This window comes from Genypterus blacodes, unplaced genomic scaffold (genome assembly GCF_046128005.1).
Source record: "Genypterus blacodes isolate CSIRO-AG114 ecotype Tasmania unplaced genomic scaffold, CSIRO-AGI_Gbla_v1 ptg000058l_1, whole genome shotgun sequence".
In the NCBI taxonomy this organism is placed as follows: domain Eukaryota; kingdom Metazoa; phylum Chordata; class Actinopteri; order Ophidiiformes; family Ophidiidae; genus Genypterus; species Genypterus blacodes.
In genome coordinates this window covers 1,039,602-1,055,834 of record NW_027466870.1, presented here as the reverse complement: position 1 = coordinate 1,055,834, position 16,233 = coordinate 1,039,602, and the positions used below count along the sequence as shown (strand labels likewise).

General features: G+C 47.1%; 1 protein-coding gene across 50 annotated transcripts in view; it reads left to right on the top strand.

The window, feature by feature from the left end:
* Nucleotides 1-16,233, top strand: part of celf5a (cugbp, Elav-like family member 5a) — a 168,797-nt gene that overhangs the window by 119,306 nt on the left and 33,258 nt on the right. For 22 of the 50 annotated variants that reach the window (XM_076152875.1, XM_076152899.1, XM_076152874.1 and 19 more), the window contains exon 4: nucleotides 2,376-2,399. The exons of the other annotated variants lie outside the window; for them this stretch is intronic. In XM_076152875.1, the coding sequence (XP_076008990.1) occupies nucleotides 2,376-2,399 (24 nt within the window). The remainder of the gene's footprint in view (nucleotides 1-2,375; nucleotides 2,400-16,233) is intronic. 50 annotated transcript variants of the gene reach the window in all.

Sequence of the window (16,233 nt, the reverse complement as noted above, 5' to 3'; positions counted from 1 at the left end):
GTATTTTGCCCCCTGAACCAAAAGCTGTTTTGTACAGTCTGGACCTTTATAGTCGGGGTCAGAGGTCACACATAATGGCACAGTGACCAATTCCTCATCATACACTTCTAAACTATAACAGCTCTGGAGACGTGAGTGTTTTCATCGTGGGTTCTCTGAGTTTAGGCCAGTATGTTATTGGCCCAATTCTTAAGGAGGACACAGCCTATGAAGGTGGGATCTCCAGAGGACTCCAAAGTCAGACTGAGCCTCTTCCCTCCTGCTTTCTAGCTTTTACAGACACGGATGATGCAAAAATACCAGACAAACCTGCAACTTACACGATGCCTGAAGTTTACAGTGATGTTTGGTTCAGATGTGTCGCAATAGTTTGTCCAATAGATGATTCCATTTATTGTAAGATTTCTCCAAGTTGGTCCTGATTTCAACCAGACTTAGTCGATCTTCGAGCCTTTGTTGTTTTTTGGTCAGCAGATTGCGAGTCAGTACATCATTACTGAACTCCTACACTTTTGTGGCTATACCGAGAGTTTCAAAGTATACAAATGGATGTGTCGTCCCATATCAGCCCTATTGGGAGGCGTCTTTGCAATGACACAGGCTTCTGGGGTCATTATGATGTATTTGGTCAACAAACGCGGTCTTTGGAGGACCCTGAATGTTTAGGCTGCGTCAGCACTGAGAGGAAGATCTGGCTGAATCATCTCTTATTCTGTGGAGTAAAATGATCCGGGCTGTTGCCGCTTTACTGCTGCTCTCGTTGGAGGTAGCACACACGGTACGTTCGTCAATTAATGTAGGAATTACAATCTTACGCTTGGCCGTCACACAAACGAATGAGCGTCGGTGAAATCGATGCATTATGGGGATTCTTCTCCCGCCGCACCGCAAAATCCGGTCGCTCTATTGTTTTATTCCTAAGCAGATAGGAAGCGATGTCGGTGACGACCTGCTCTCCAGCTGAAGACCATAGGTGATAGTCTAATGGGCTCAAAGGGCAGGGCCTCCATCACAGGCTGCCATGGAAACAGCACTCCAGCAGCAACACAGTCTCTCCATCTCTTTCCCCCATTCTGCTCATGGCTTTGATCTCTGCAGAAGAAGGTGTGTGAGTGTAATTCTCGAGTTGAATTCCTCGTCTCAGCCTGGCCGTGTTCAATGGAGGCACCTGTATTAATCCCAGGTAACACCCCTGATCAAGGATTTAATTTAGGCGCGGGGGAGAGTGTACGCACTAAGATCCTACAGGCCAGATAGTTGTGTTGACAACAGCGGTGATGGATGGCTTTAGCCTAAGGCGGGGAGGGGGAGCGAGATCTCTTACTTTGTTTCCTTTTTTCTCCACTCTCAGATAACACAAACGTGATTGCAGGGTGTGACAGGAAATAGAAAGAAACCCACAGCCCTGTTTGTCCGTACGTTGCATTAGCAGGTCGCAGCTCCGAAAGGGAATTCAGAGGGAAAACATGGAGGTCAAACACAAAGCCGTGATGTTCTAATGCCATTTCTGCGAGGGAAAACTTTGGAGCAGGAGTGCATGTGTGCGGGTTAATGCCCACTTCTGCAGACAGTGTTTTAATACTGAGCGATTTATCTTCCCAAGCCGAGATGGTCTTTGGTTTTTCTAGGGGGGAAAGGAGGCTACTGCCATCGTATGATTTAGAATCTTTTACTTGCAGCCGCATTGATTTCTCTTGTTACTGCGGGTCAGTGAGAGGAAATTGAATTGGAATTTGTAGAAAAACTCTCTTATTACTTTTCCTCAGCATTTATGTTTTTATTTTACCCTGCTGCAATATATTCCGCCATCGGCAGACATGGAAACCAAAGGGGAGAGCAGCATCAGGACAGTAAACAGACTGCTCTGTCTTTAGCTGCACTAATAATGCTGTCCTCCCAAGCAAAATGTTATATTCACCCCTGTGGTTTTAAACCCCACTGCTTTGCATTCATAAAAGTCTCTCTCCTCTCTCTCGCCCGCCCGCCCTCCCTCTGTGCACGTTGGGGTTCGCTTTAACACACAGAACTTTGGATATTTTACATTTGGAGAAGCCTGGATCTGTATTTACACACAAGCCTCACCTTTTATCTGGACCCTATAGGCTTCATCCAAGCGAAGGTAGCCAAGTGAAACCCAGGCTGGGCTGCTTCTGGAACAAGGCAAAGGCACCGCACGCTCTTATGTTCAGCAACACTGAGTACAACTTTAAGTTAAGGACAACTTTGCACTCTGTCTCTGCTTTATGTGCCTCATCGCTAAGTATTCAGCACCAGCTAAGGTGTGCTCAGATGTGCAGTGGGCTTTTTCCCAATGATTCTCCCCAAAACCCTTCCGCATTAGACCCTGGGAAGGTTCCCCGGAGCTGCAAGATCAGCGGTTCTCAATCGTGGGCCCTCGAGTGCCACAGCGCTGCACGTTTCCCATCTCTCCCAGGTGTAACTACACCTAAACCTGGCTTCCAGCTCGTCAGGTGTTGGTAGAACATGGAGGGATGTGACCAGGATTCAAGGAATGAGAACTGGAACAGACGCTGGATACACTGCATTGGCCTCAAAATGGCTCAGAGAACATTTTCCCTATCCAGATACCAACTGAATAAAATGTTTCCCAGCGTGTCTTGACAGCAGTTTTAAGCGTTATTGTTAACGGATATAGCTTCGTCTCTGCGTATCCTCTTGCTCAGTATATTTCAAACAATAACCGATTCACCGACATAAAAGCTAATTACTCTACTTCTTTCCTTGGACTATCTAACTCCAGGAGGGTAACAACGCACCGCAGGGAGGCATTGCATTCAGTGATATATTAGCAAAATGACAATTGTTAGTACCATAATTGAGCATACAGATGGATAGTGGGAGAGCAGTTTCCCATTGGAATCCATTTGAATTGATAAAAATGTGGTTGAACAAAGCTGCTGTTTCCCACCGGCGAGAAAGCCACAAACTTTTTAGAGCCACCTTACAAGCCTACAGAGGGCGATTGTGTCATACTCTGAAGGTTCTGCGTGGAGTATTGCCTTAAAGGGAGGGGGGGGGGGGAGGGGGAGAGGGGAGATTGGGGATGACTCATTAGTGGATGAGAGTTTGGAATGCTACAGGCCTTTTATAGGAGCGGCCTCCATAGGGCTAAACGGGCTTCTTTTCATTCTAAACATCTAATCAAAGGCTGGTTCCCACCTGGGATGCAAGGTGAATGCAATTATTTTAATGAACTAGCTGGTGGCAGGACGCACCAGTCGGGCCCTGGGCACCTACGGGCAGGATCGCACCGATATGAGGCAACTTTTGCTTTGTGACATGAATGGAAAACTTTAAACGCTATTGTTAAAATGTTCATATTCGTAGACAAAAGCATTCTCCCCTTTGCTTCCCTCTGAAGGCTTTCATGTTTTCCCAGATGAGTTGTGTTTCCCCAATATGTGTTTGTGGAGTCATGTAGGTTTGAATTGGCGTTTTGTCTCTCACACATGTCAATGCACTGACGGATTAACTAGAAAAGGGTGATATTAATTCTTTATGAGTGCTTGGTCAATGTAGAATTAATCTAAACTCAGAGTTTGGGTCCCAAGTATTTACCTTCTGTGAGCAAAATGGCCACTGGAGAAAGCGCAGTAATGTTCTCAGAGTGAATATCAGTAACACACTTCACCCAACATGTTTTTAAAGGTATAAAAACGATTATTTATTCATGCTGCATGTCTCTCCTGGACAGCGTTTCAATCAGGCGTTTCTCTCTTTGGCCATTTTCGAGAGTTGTGAAGTGAACCTGGTAGCGTAGCAACAGTAACTATGGGAATAGAGACCTGTGGAGAGGTCAATGTGATGGCCTCCACTTGGCCTCTTTTCCACAAAGGCTCACACATTGATTATTCTAATTCACAACATCCATAACAACCTCTGCCACAAACAGCCGCCCCCACGCGCCAGCAGAAAAATATTTGATAGCACATTTTTATTTACTGTAAGGCCATTCCTCTCTACTAGAAAATGTGATTTCATTCAATTTGAAATATTGAAGTAATTTCATTTCATCTGCTTCTGTCTGGGTCCTTTGTACTGTCCAGCTGACCCCTTTCACTCCTTTGCCTCCGTGTGTGTGTGTGTGTCATGCTCACTCCAGTCCTCTTGTTGACTCTGCAGGGACCCTTAATTGACGAGTGTGTACAATTACTAATCAGCGGCGACGCAACTGCCCTTTAAAATGACGAAGTAACAAAACTAATTTTAATCCCTCAACATACCGAGGTAAGATGAAGGCGGCGATTGATATTTGCAATGCCGACACCACACGTCTCTGACTTGTGACGGTCGTTTAAGTAAAGACCTCAGACCCCCACCCACACACAAGCCCACCCACACACACACACGATCATCGCCTGCAGATTAGCGATTCCGTGTAGTTGCAGAGCGAAAACGACAACAGAGACGAAACTCTCACAGATCAACGTGACATCAAGCAACCGTCGCCAAGGACAAGATGTGTTCCACGCCGAGAAATGTAGGACAAATATCACAGGCATTCACTTGTTTGTCCTTCATCCTTTTGAACCACGTGTGATCTATAATTACACGGGAAGCCTGAACGAGACTCTTTAAAAGTTCTTAGAACAAATTAATAGAGCTTTTCAGCAGGTGTCTAATTGCTGGTGTTTGCCTGCCGTTGCATCACCTCAGCTGCGTTTTTTTCTTCTTCTTTTTTTCACTGATCCTTCTGAAGGTTCGAGTGGAGAGTGGACCAGAACTCACGTCTTTGATTACAACTACTGCTGGACCAGAGATAGACAGCCTGCAGGTTTTTTCCATCTACCTGCACCATACACAGAAAATGTGTTGCAGCAGATTTTCAGAGCATCTGTTGTGATGTGTGCAGACTGAGTCAAACCCTTTGCAGTCTTGCGTTGCTCTGTCAAAGCCGTCTCTTTGCTTGTGGGTATTTTCTGTCTGCTTGTGGGGTTTTTTTAGGACATCCATACCAGAAGATTTAAAATTCCCATTTGGTTGCTGATGGCGTTACTTTTTTATTTAAGCGTTTTCCTAATTCAGTGGTGCTCAAATGTAATCTCCCAGAAATCGGCAGGAATCGATGCGCTTAAGGCTTTTCTGTTGTTTAGCGGGTTTATATGTGAGGGCAAAGTTTGGATAGTAAGTAAGCAACCACGTAGAACATTTCTTTAACCAATCTTTGCACCAATAAAACAATCAATAACCAGTTGATCATTCTATTGCACAGGTCGCTGATGGTGTCGCTTTCATATTATAGCTGGACTGAAACTTTATATTATCATCGTTTTATCAGTTTTGACCCATTTATTCTGATCTTTAACTGTGCCGAGACTAAGATCCAGACAGATAAATCAGCAAGGCCACAAGGACAATCAGGCAAAGACTATCGATCGCAAATTCTAATCAGAAACGGAAAAATCCAGATGAAACATTGATGATGTACTTTAACTAGGTAGAGGCATGATAACAGTGCAGCCTAGCAACCAATCACATCGTGCTTGAGCGTGAAACCTTCCCGCTCACACATTCACTGAGCAGAGCAGCGAATAGATACAGAATATATTTACTAGATGATTGAATTATTATTATGGTGATTAATCGATAAGTCATTAATCTTTAACACCCCTGCTAGTGAGCAAGTCACATGTGTAGAGCACATATGGACATTATCCTACACATTGTTAGCATTGGATTTCTAGAGAGGCTTCAGAATATTTTAAAACTGACACCAGGCCATTATGTTCTGACTTCTTTATTGTTATTATTTACTTTCACGATGCCCACAAATCCATTTAGGAGAAGACTTAGTGAGATTTGTATGGTTGAATACATGTCAGTCAGGTGCAGAAGAAGGAGAGGAGGAAGAGCAGAGGGTCTTTAGGAGCTTCCTAGCAGACAGCAGTGCACAGGGAGCCACTGTCGCCTCCTTCACCGCATGTATTTTTTATCACATGCTCCTTTCTTTACACTATTTAGCTTTTACCTCTCCTCCAAACTTCCGTGTGGTGCATGCTGACATGGCATTTCTGAGCCTTGCACACAAAGCCCTGCGGTGCTTCGTGTACTAGAGAGAGAATGTCCGTCCGTGTGTGGCTGTGTGTGCCTGTGTGTGCCTGTGTGCATGCGTATGAGTGTGTGTGTGTGTGTGTGTGTGTCTCTCTACATGTGCTCATGCTTCCATGCAAGTGAATATTAGGGATGTTATGCTTGCTCGCTCTCCCATGTCTTCCTCCCTCTCACACACTGACATTACAGTGTATGAGCTCCCATAATTCCATGGACTAGATAGCCAGACAGAGGGAGAGAGAGAGGGGGGGGGGGGGAGGAGGGGGAGGGAGGAGGGCGGGTTGCTCACGGAAACTCTATTTCGGTTAGCAGCACCCAACTCTGAAACAGTCGAGACTCCCTGAATAGAATGGATCGTCTTAAATTATACCGAGCTGAAATTCAAATTTCATTTTGTTTTGGCCTTAAGCAACGGGCAAATCTGCCTGGGCGAGATCAGTAAAGGTCAGGGGGAATTAAAATGCTTAATGTAAGGTTTGTCAGTGAAAGAAAGAGCAAGAGAGATAGAGAGGGAGAGAGAGAGAGAGCTGGGAGGGGAGAGAGGGCCAAAGTAAAAGGCCATTTGACAGTTTCATCTAAGTTTGTTAGAGAAGTAAGTCTGTACTTTCCTGCTCTAATGTTATTAGTTATTAGCTCGACAGAAGTTCTAAAAATCCATGCATTCACATTTGAAGATATAAATTCCATCTATATGCTGCAGAATTGAAAGGTATGATATGGGCATGGTTCAGTGGTTTAATCAGCAGACCAGTGGGGCTTTACAATACATCGCTGTGCGTATCAGAATACCGGATGATTTGTTATGACAATATACAAATCCAATAAATCCGACACGGCAAAGTAAAATAGCAATGCCAGACTGTGACTGCAATCTGATGAACAATTCCACCCTCACCTAGTGATGCTTTGTTCAATATATAGATAGTTATTTCATTAGATATCAAGTGAAATATCCTTAAAATGAAAACAAATGGGGCTGTCAAGGCGGCAGAGGCAGGGAGACTGCAGGCTATCCCTCCAGTATGTGTGTGTGTGTATGAATGTGTGTGTGGCCCACGCACAAACAAGTATCTACATATTTTCGCAAACACGTACGTTCAAATCTGCGTGATTCGGAAATTGGAACGCCCTAATTCGCAGACGCACGTGAGGCTTGAGTGTTTCATCTGATATGGCAGAAGAGTTTCAGCTCCCACAACAAAAATTAAATATTTATCTTGGAGTGAAAGAAAAGAAAGGAAGAAGTCTGAAGGAAGCAAAATGTCAAACTCCCAAAGGAGATTTTCTCTGTCTACAGTTTATTCTGCTAGGAAGAGTCCTGCAAATGAACAAGCGGCTGCTGGCACAAACGATGTTGCTCTGTGCAGTAAAGTTATTGTTAATGATGATCACAACAAATATTTCCCTTGTGGTGATGGCGATGCTGACAAAGTGTACTTACTCTCAAACCTGTAACATCCCCCCCCCCGCTCTCCCCCACCTCCCCCCCCTCCATTTTCACACTGAAAATACAAGACGACACTCAGAGAAATGCCACCACAGGTCCAGTCAGCATTTCGTGTCAGGGAATCTCTCGCTCTCTCTACATTCTCCCAGCTGATATACACAATGTATTGTAAAAGAACCTTTGCATCCGAGCATCAATTCAGCAGTGCAGCGCTCTGGGAGGAGGGAAAAAAAAAAACTGACACAAGCAGATCTGATTATTCAGACAAAACAGCGATAAGACAGGGTGAGAAGAGAAGGTAAGGGGCCACATACTTCTATTTGCCTGAGGCCCTCCGTCTACCCCTGATTATGAAATGTTTTAGTAGAATCACATCTTCTGCAAACGTGCTGATTGACCTTCTAGCCTAATTAAAGTGCACCGTTGCCAGTGGAGAGCAGATAAGACAGCTTGGCTGTCAGTGTGACTGACAGGGTTAGGCTCTCCCCTGCAGTCACATCAGCACTACAGAGGCCCTGCATACAAAAAGCTCACAGCCGGCACCCAGAAGTAAAACATCGCAAAGTTTCGCCTCATATCAAGAATGGGCCTGAGTTAATAATATGGAAATGGTCAGATATAAAAGTACGTTAGAGACGCGCTCAGAGGCTTATGTATTTATTTATGTATTTGCAGCTTCACCTCATACAGCATTTCTCTATCTCATAAATGTGAGCACTGCAGTTTTAAAACACGCCGAGGGTCCCGCTCGGTGTCGGACCCGGGCTGTACAGCATGGTGCGGCGGGGCACAGTCAGGCGCTAATGCTGCCTCAGATTAGAAAATGAATATGGATCAAGGAATACACCCAAAATGAAACCGCTGCCCCTGTGTCACACTATATAGAGCAAATCTGACTCGGCTTCCTCCGGGGTCTGGGTGGGGGCGGGTGGTAGATGTTATATATTCGCCCGCAGCTCTCTCACTTCTGGCTGGGGAGCGCTGACATGCCGGGTGGCCTATAAGCCTCTTTTGTCCATGTGCAGCAAAGTCAACTGCCAGCTCAGTTGCCGGTGCAGACAAGGCTTCAGAGAGATAGCCCCGTATTCTGCCACATCCTCGCTCGCTCTGCAGCTACAGTCGGGCTCGGCCTCTTCGCTCCCTGACTCCTAAGCTCCCCCCTCCCCTCCCTCCCTCCCTCCCTCCCCCCATCCCTCCCCCCTTCTCTCACACTCCATCCTTTCACAGTTATGAGGAATTTTCCCTCTATCCCCATCTTAGCCGTATATTTCTTTTGTTTCGAGGCGGCGCCATAACCTGTAGGTATTATATCAGACTTTGACTCTGCGTTCTACCTTCTCTTCCATGATGGGGTTCGCTCCAGCGTAGGTGTGTATCTTATATTATTGCAGTAGAGAGGAGGTGAGAGTGAGGATATTGGTCTTGTACCGTGTTGGAGGGGGGGCTGGATATGGTGTGGGGCTCAGTTTGGCTCAGTGTGTAATGAAGTTTGTTGCCTCTTGCTGTAGTCAATTTTGTCCCTCCGTGTGAGGGGGGGAAAAAAGGTAATTACTTGAGAGCGACCATGAAGGCTAATGAGTAACCATGAAGGTAACTCATTAGCCATCCAAGATCATCGCAAGGTAGCGTGAGAGAAAGAGGAGATAAGGACACAAAAGCAAGGAAAAGTGGAAGTCGGAAGAGGGGGAGACAAAGAGGAAAGAAGCCGGGCGAATGTGCAAACTGTGGCGTTGGTGTAGAGGAAGGAGAGAGACAGAGAGAGGGCGAGAGAGAGAGGAGGGAGGTGGGGTGGGTTGAGGCGGGCTGGCCGAGGGGGTGTGTCCAACATTACCCTCATGAATCAGTGTCAGTGGAGCGATGAGAAAATAATTAAGAAACAGGCGAGTGCTGTGTTAAATACTGCCAAAGGTAAAAGGCCCATTCTACTGTATAGACACAGGCAGGATGGAGGAGAAGAATGGCAATAAATGGAAAAGGGAAAAAAAAACGGGGGAGGAAAAATCCATATCATAACGGATGCCAAAATGCCCTTCAGATGGCATTATGAAGGGAGACAATATAAATAGCGCTGCCATATTGTAAATGTTTATACACGGTGGCTACATATACACGTTGCACAGCAGTTTCAGGATTTATGAGCGCAGCCGTAATGCACTGAAGTCGACACAAGGCTGTGAGTAATATTTCACGTTTGTTATCATATCGAGTGTAAATTTGCTGAGACGTATATGGTGAAGATAAAATATTTTAAGCAATTTCTCCCTCGATTCTTTTCCTCTCAGCTATACCGCGTTGGGTGGGGGGGGTGGGTTGGCGAGGGGGGCCGGGCCTCGAGCTCGACTCTTTAACGCCGCGAGAAAGGAACGCTCGCAATGACACACACGCTTTTAACATGCACAAAGGCTTTACATGAAGCAGTTAGGAAGGCGGTAATTGCATGTTCAAGGCTTTCAGGAGGCCAAGGTGCGGCTGGAAATCCCTCCGCCCGTCGCCACAGAACGCAGCCGCCATCAGATCACACACACACACAAACACAGGCGCATGAAATCAGTGCAAAGCTTTTAAATAATATCTGGTGACATATAAGAGGTCCTGTGTGTGTTTGCCTGTGCGTTTTCCATGTTGGTAAGTGTGTGTGTGTGTGTGTGTGTGTGTGTGTGCCGCATGTGGCCGCGCGCATACAGATGTGTGGGTGATGTCTTTTAGATGTCACGTGCGATATCCATCATCTTCGCCGCCGGCACCGGAGAAAGAATTCATGATCACTGCTCTGCAAATCCCCTCTGAGATGGAATCGACTGGGTTGGTGTGGAGGAAGTGTGTACGGTTGGAATGCAAAAGATGTCTTCCTGGGTGGCTGGTGCACGCTAACACCCTACAGTTTGATCTTGAGCTCCTTGGCTTGACTAACACGCTATAGGGCTTCTGATGCAACAGTTACCAACCGCAGCCTCCCACGCTATGTGCGGCGGCGGTGTTTGCTTTATAGGCCCCAGCGTGCGTTCATGTACAGCAAATGTTCACATACGTGTGCGTGTACATACCGTATCTACATAGGAGACGCCGTATTGACTCGACTTGTCTTTATATGAATGTGTCTGTAACTTCCGCTTGTGTGTGTGTGTGTGTGTGTGTGTGAGGGATGTGGAAACGGCGAGCGAGGCCTAATCCATCCCAGAGGAGTGCTTAGTGAGGGATGCGCCGCTCCTGCGACATTGCTATCAAGGCCCTGCGAGTCCTGCTCCATGGCAGTTTTACTGATGACTTCTATAGATCCCAGCTGAGCCGCCAATGAGCAGCCTTGACACTGAAATGATGAAACTATGACACCAAATCAAGCCTGTATCACCGTCGGGGCGAATGTTAGGGATGCTGGTCCCTGTAGCTACTTTAAAAGAGGGGGGGGAAACGTCTGATCTGAATTATAGAAGGAATATATGCATAACACGGCTGTGGGCTTTATAGGCGGCATTAAAGATCATTTAGTTCACATTCATATATGATGAAAGCGCGGGTACTGCGTCTGTAATCCTCTGGCTCACATTATAGCGTTGCTTTGGTGTTGAAACTGCACAACAGAGGACGCTGGGTTCAAGTTTTGTGGGGGGTTGGGGGGCGGCGTTCACTGAGAACCACTGCATTGTTTTCTCCGCGCTGCTGTTTCCAAGCAACATCCTCCCCTAAGTTGCGAGGGGCACGGCGCTAATAAGCTCCCTCATTAGGGCCGGTGCATGGTAGGCCTTGCAGTTTGTGCTGTCAACTCTGTGGGTTAGCATGGGGGGAACTTCAAAAGACAGCCGCGGATGCAGCACAAACACGCAGGAGCGCTAATTTACTTTAGTAATTGGTAAACAAACTATTCTATCAAGCCCTATTTCCTTCCCCATTGAAGGGGGCCGTAGTGGAACCTACTAACTGGGCTCTGTCTGTCTGTAGCCGCTCCAGCATTATGACAAAATATGTGGCCGTCCTCTCGCTGGTGATAACGCAGCACATAAAAGGCTCATTATTCAGGAGTTAATTTGGCAGAGTTCTCTCACCCCGCTGCCGTTGCCAAGCCTCAGACTTCTCCACCACTCCCACCGCTGATCCTGTACAGTACACACAAGCATGGAGAAGCAGCATACACACTCACACACACACACATATAAACATGCTTGCGCCTATTTAGGGGAACACACCCTCACACCCTCACACACATGCACATATCACATTAATGCAAACACAACCCTAGTTAGATTTCTATATGTAATAAATTGGATTAAATTCCACTGGCTAAGCACCGTGATCTCTTAGGGTTAATTAATTTCATTCCATTCTGTCTGTGTTTTTTATGCTTGAACACATGCTGACACTGTTATTGTGTGGCATGCCGCCTATTGGAGAGGCATAATAGGCTGGTGAAGGAGGAGAGAGAGGGAGCCACAACGTTTGGTATTCCAACTACAAAGTGATTTTGATTCTCTTCTTTCTCCCTTTTGACAAGGAAATATGCTACAGTAGCACGCTGTAATATGGTGGATCCTTCCCCGACGCCCCTCCTCACGGCTTCCTCTTCAGCTCTTATCTCCTTCCCTTCCAAATGAGAAAACCTGGATGGCTTCTCAGGGCCCCAGTTTCTGCCTGGATGCTATCTCATTTGGTTTTAATATATTTATCCATTCATTATTGTTCTCTTTTATCGGCCAGCTAATATTGTTCATAATTTGTCCTTATCTCCGAGCCTGACAGTCAAATTTACACTGGGGCTCAACAGACAGATGGAGAAATGACCCTTTTCCCTGAGCCCCTCCCTCCCTCCCTCTCTCCCTCTCTCCCTGCGCTCCCCTCCTCCGTTCATTCCTCCCCTGCTCTCCAAACTCCAATGAAACATGACTGACAGCCCGCTGTATAAGTAGTTGTCATAGCAACCTTCCCCATCCTTCTGACAAGTGCTTTTTCTCTATAGCGCGCTCTCTCTCCCTCTGTCACAATATCTCTCGCCCCGCTTCCATCCCTGCTCCCTCACTGTTGCAACAACCAAGAGAGAGAGAGAGAGAGAGAGAGAGAGAGAGAGAGAAGGGGGGTGGAATCAGAAAGCACCTGGGGCATTTGGTATGCTCCCCCCCTCTCCTCTCATCCCCCCATCACCCCCAATCACACCCCTCCCATCTCTCTCTCTCTCTCTCTCTCTCTCCCTCTCGCTCTCTCTCTCTCTCTCGCTCTCTCTTCCCCTCCCCTAGCCAACCCCTGACAATGATTTACCAACTCCTATGGTACACCTCTTTCATCCATCCTGCCTTATCAAGAGCTGCAGGACTGTATGCACAGCAACTTACAGTATGGGCACATCTTTCTCTCTCTCTCTCTCTCTCTCTCTCTCTCTCTCTCTCTCTCTCTCTCTCTCTCTCTCTCTCCCCCTTTCTCTCTCTCTCTCACACACACACACACACACACACACACACATCCTCTCTCTACCCCTCTACATCCCCTGGCTCCCTTCTTTTCTTTCTTTCTGTGGCTGTTCCAAAACTCCCACTCTGTCCCATTGCTATTCAACAGAAGTTTCACTGTCAAAATCTTCACCGGTCTGCAATGTAATCAGGAAACATATAGTAATAAGTCTGCACCATGGTGGACGGTGCTGCAGATAGTTTATGCATGCTGTGTGTGGACAGGACAGCCTTGAAAACCTCCTGTGGAAATGAACTTTATGTAACTACTTTCACAAAAGCAGATTCCATGCAGGGGTTTGGAGCTCAGGCACCAGGGAGGAGGTACGCTGGTATTGTTTGTCATGGCTGTGCAGTAATGGCAAGACCACAGCATGATGAATTGAGATATAAAATATTACTGATTTAATTTCACTTTGGCACCGTAACTCACCGACTTCACGCAAGGCCGACGCGCTCACACCGAGAAGCTCCTCAGCCCAAATGGACCCGGTAACCTTCGGTGTGTATGATGAAACGGCACGCTGCCATTTCATTATTTTGCCGTTTAATTTCCGATGCATTTATTCCAAACAAGCATCTGTTTGGTAACTCGGAGTAAATTAAACATGATGGGGTGAATTTGGGGACAGGAGCGGTGCGTCACCATGATGTTCCATACAGTACGCCGCCACAGCGAGCTGTAAATGCGTCTTGATGCCAGCATGCCGCGCCGTTATCACAGTTAACTCACTGGCTGTTATTAGACCCCTGCATCCCTTTAAGGTAGTGACATTTTGTTCTAAACAGCGTAGAGCAGAGAATCATTTTAGAAGCGATTCCTGTGCACTAAGCGCTTATTTCTTATTAAACTCTGTAAGTCAGACAGGTGAGTAGATGAAGATCAGTCAGCTGCAGTCTGCGGTGCTATGATTCCAGCTCACAGGCCATATTCCTGACATGATTTCATATTTATTATGCAAAATACCATTCTAATGCTGATATTTAAAGTGGTTTCCTCAGTCAAACCGAATGCTGTTTCACTTTGGGCCCCAGAGGCAAGAGCCCATGTTTCTGGAGCTCTCTGGCTGAACAAAGGGGCAGGAAATGTCTCACAGCATGGGGCCTGGAAGATGTGCCGGGACAGGGAGGTCGACAGGGAAAATACAGAAAAAAAACCCCGATTAAATAATGTGAATGAAATGGAATTGAAATAAATGAAATGTTGGGTAAAGTGTGTGATGTGTGTGATGTGTGTGTTTTCGCCTGGAAGCTTAAATCTGCTCGTACCGCGGCTGGCAGTTCAGCAGAATAACAATAAAGCGCGCGGGCGTATTATTGACGCCTTGCAGCTTGTAATCACCTGTGCCACTGGCCGACAGAAGCAGTTAACAGCAAAGAGTATTTAACGTTTAGCAGCAACGTACAGCATTTACGAGCAATTATAAAGCTTATGGTCAAGCCAGTGTTTGCATTCGTGTGGGACGATTCCTGTGATCGCCGCCGTGCACGTCTGGCAAACAATTCCTGCTCCGGCACAGAAATAGATCGCTGGGTAGTTTTTGTAACCTTTCTCTCCGTGTTAGCTCCATGTGTGGGTTTGTTATGTCAGATTCCATATTTGTTTTGTGCTCCGTGCAACACAAGTCAGAGGGCGAAACGCAAAGAATAGCTGCTCGGAGAAACAAGTCAATACGCTGTAGTTACAGGACAGTTAACAGTGGGACATCCAGCTCATTGTGCCAGCATTATGTGTGTGTGTGCGTGTGTGTGTGGTCGTAGCAGGTGATTTGTCATGTGTAATCGTCTGTGTCAGGTGGTGTGAGCGTATTCTCTCTTCTTTCTTTGTCCATCTCTTTTGTTCCTCTTCTTACCCCCTCACATTGGTGCCCCGTAGTTATTCTGCGGCGCTACGTGTCGTCTGTTTGCACGCCGCTTGAGCTGCAGTGTTGTAGATAAACGAGATAATGTTTCTATTGGCGATGAACACAAGACCTGAATTCCCAAGGTGGCGTTTTAGTTCAGAGCAGCCACAGCAGAATCCTAGACGGCGGAACAGATGATCTGTTTTCATGCGTTGTTAGCTTGTTTTTCTGGAAGCGCGCTCACGTCGCGAGAGAACACGCGGCCTCATCCTCTGCCTGAGACGCAGATGAAGAACTCCTGCTAAATGCTGCTGTAGTAAATCCAAGAGTACATCTCCCACCTATATACTACAGCAATGGAGTCCTGCCTGTGTGTTCTCATTGTTCCTATTTCAGCTGAAATGCAGTTAGAAAGCCAGCAGTGACTGAACGTGACTGGAGCTCGTAAGCGGCTCTTTTGTAGCCCCCCCTGTAAACCACTATTACACAACAATATGATATATAGCGTCCCACAATCCTGATATACTTGGATTTCAATAAATATTTCATTTCACAATCTTTGGGCTGAAGCGTGGATGCAATATTGCATTTTAAGATGTGCCACATGTGAGCTGCGCTCTCTGTATGGTTGTCATAGCGCCGCTCATATGAAATTGATATAGGTCAGCTGCATGCATTAATTCATAGCTTGTCAGACCCCCATCATCTGCTGGAGGAGGGGGCGGGGAGTGGGGGGGGCGCCGGCAGGGTTGGAGCTGGGATGTGACGCATGGCGGCCGCGAGGAGGTGGGGCCCGGCGTTTCTGTGTGGAGCGCACGTGCGTCACCCTCCACGCAGGCAAGCGCGGAGGGGAAGTGCTCTCTCTGACGGTGTTTGATGGCATTTGCGCCCCTCCCCCGCACCCCGCTCCTCTCCTTATCTCGCCTCCCCCCCCCGCCGCCCCGCCCACCAACCGCCGCCCAGCCTCGAAATTTATATTCTCCCCTCAGCAAAAGGGGAAGGACCCATCTTGCCCTTTTATTTTCCAGTTCAGGGCTTTTCCTTTTTTGCAGATAAATGCTCTCCAATCCACCCTGACAGATGTCACATTGCATCACTTCCATTTTGATACATAGCCTCTGATCCTGCCACTTGCAATAAGGAGCCAGCACCAGGGACGCCCCTCCCTAGACAACGCTCTGACACGGCCGATTATTTTAAAGGTGCATCATTGGCGGTGATGAGTGCTGAATTCCGGCGCCGGGGCGCTCACACTCGCACGCCCTGCCGCGGGAATGCGGGGGTTTCTGCCGCCGTCCGGGTCAGGGAACGACAGCGACAGCCAACATTCTCAGCAGGAGTCGTCGGCGCCCGGGTCACCCTGATGCCGGCAATATCTCTGGCAGCAATTTATGCCGCTCTCAACCTCTTGGCAGCGGCGGCGTCTTGTCTCTCACGG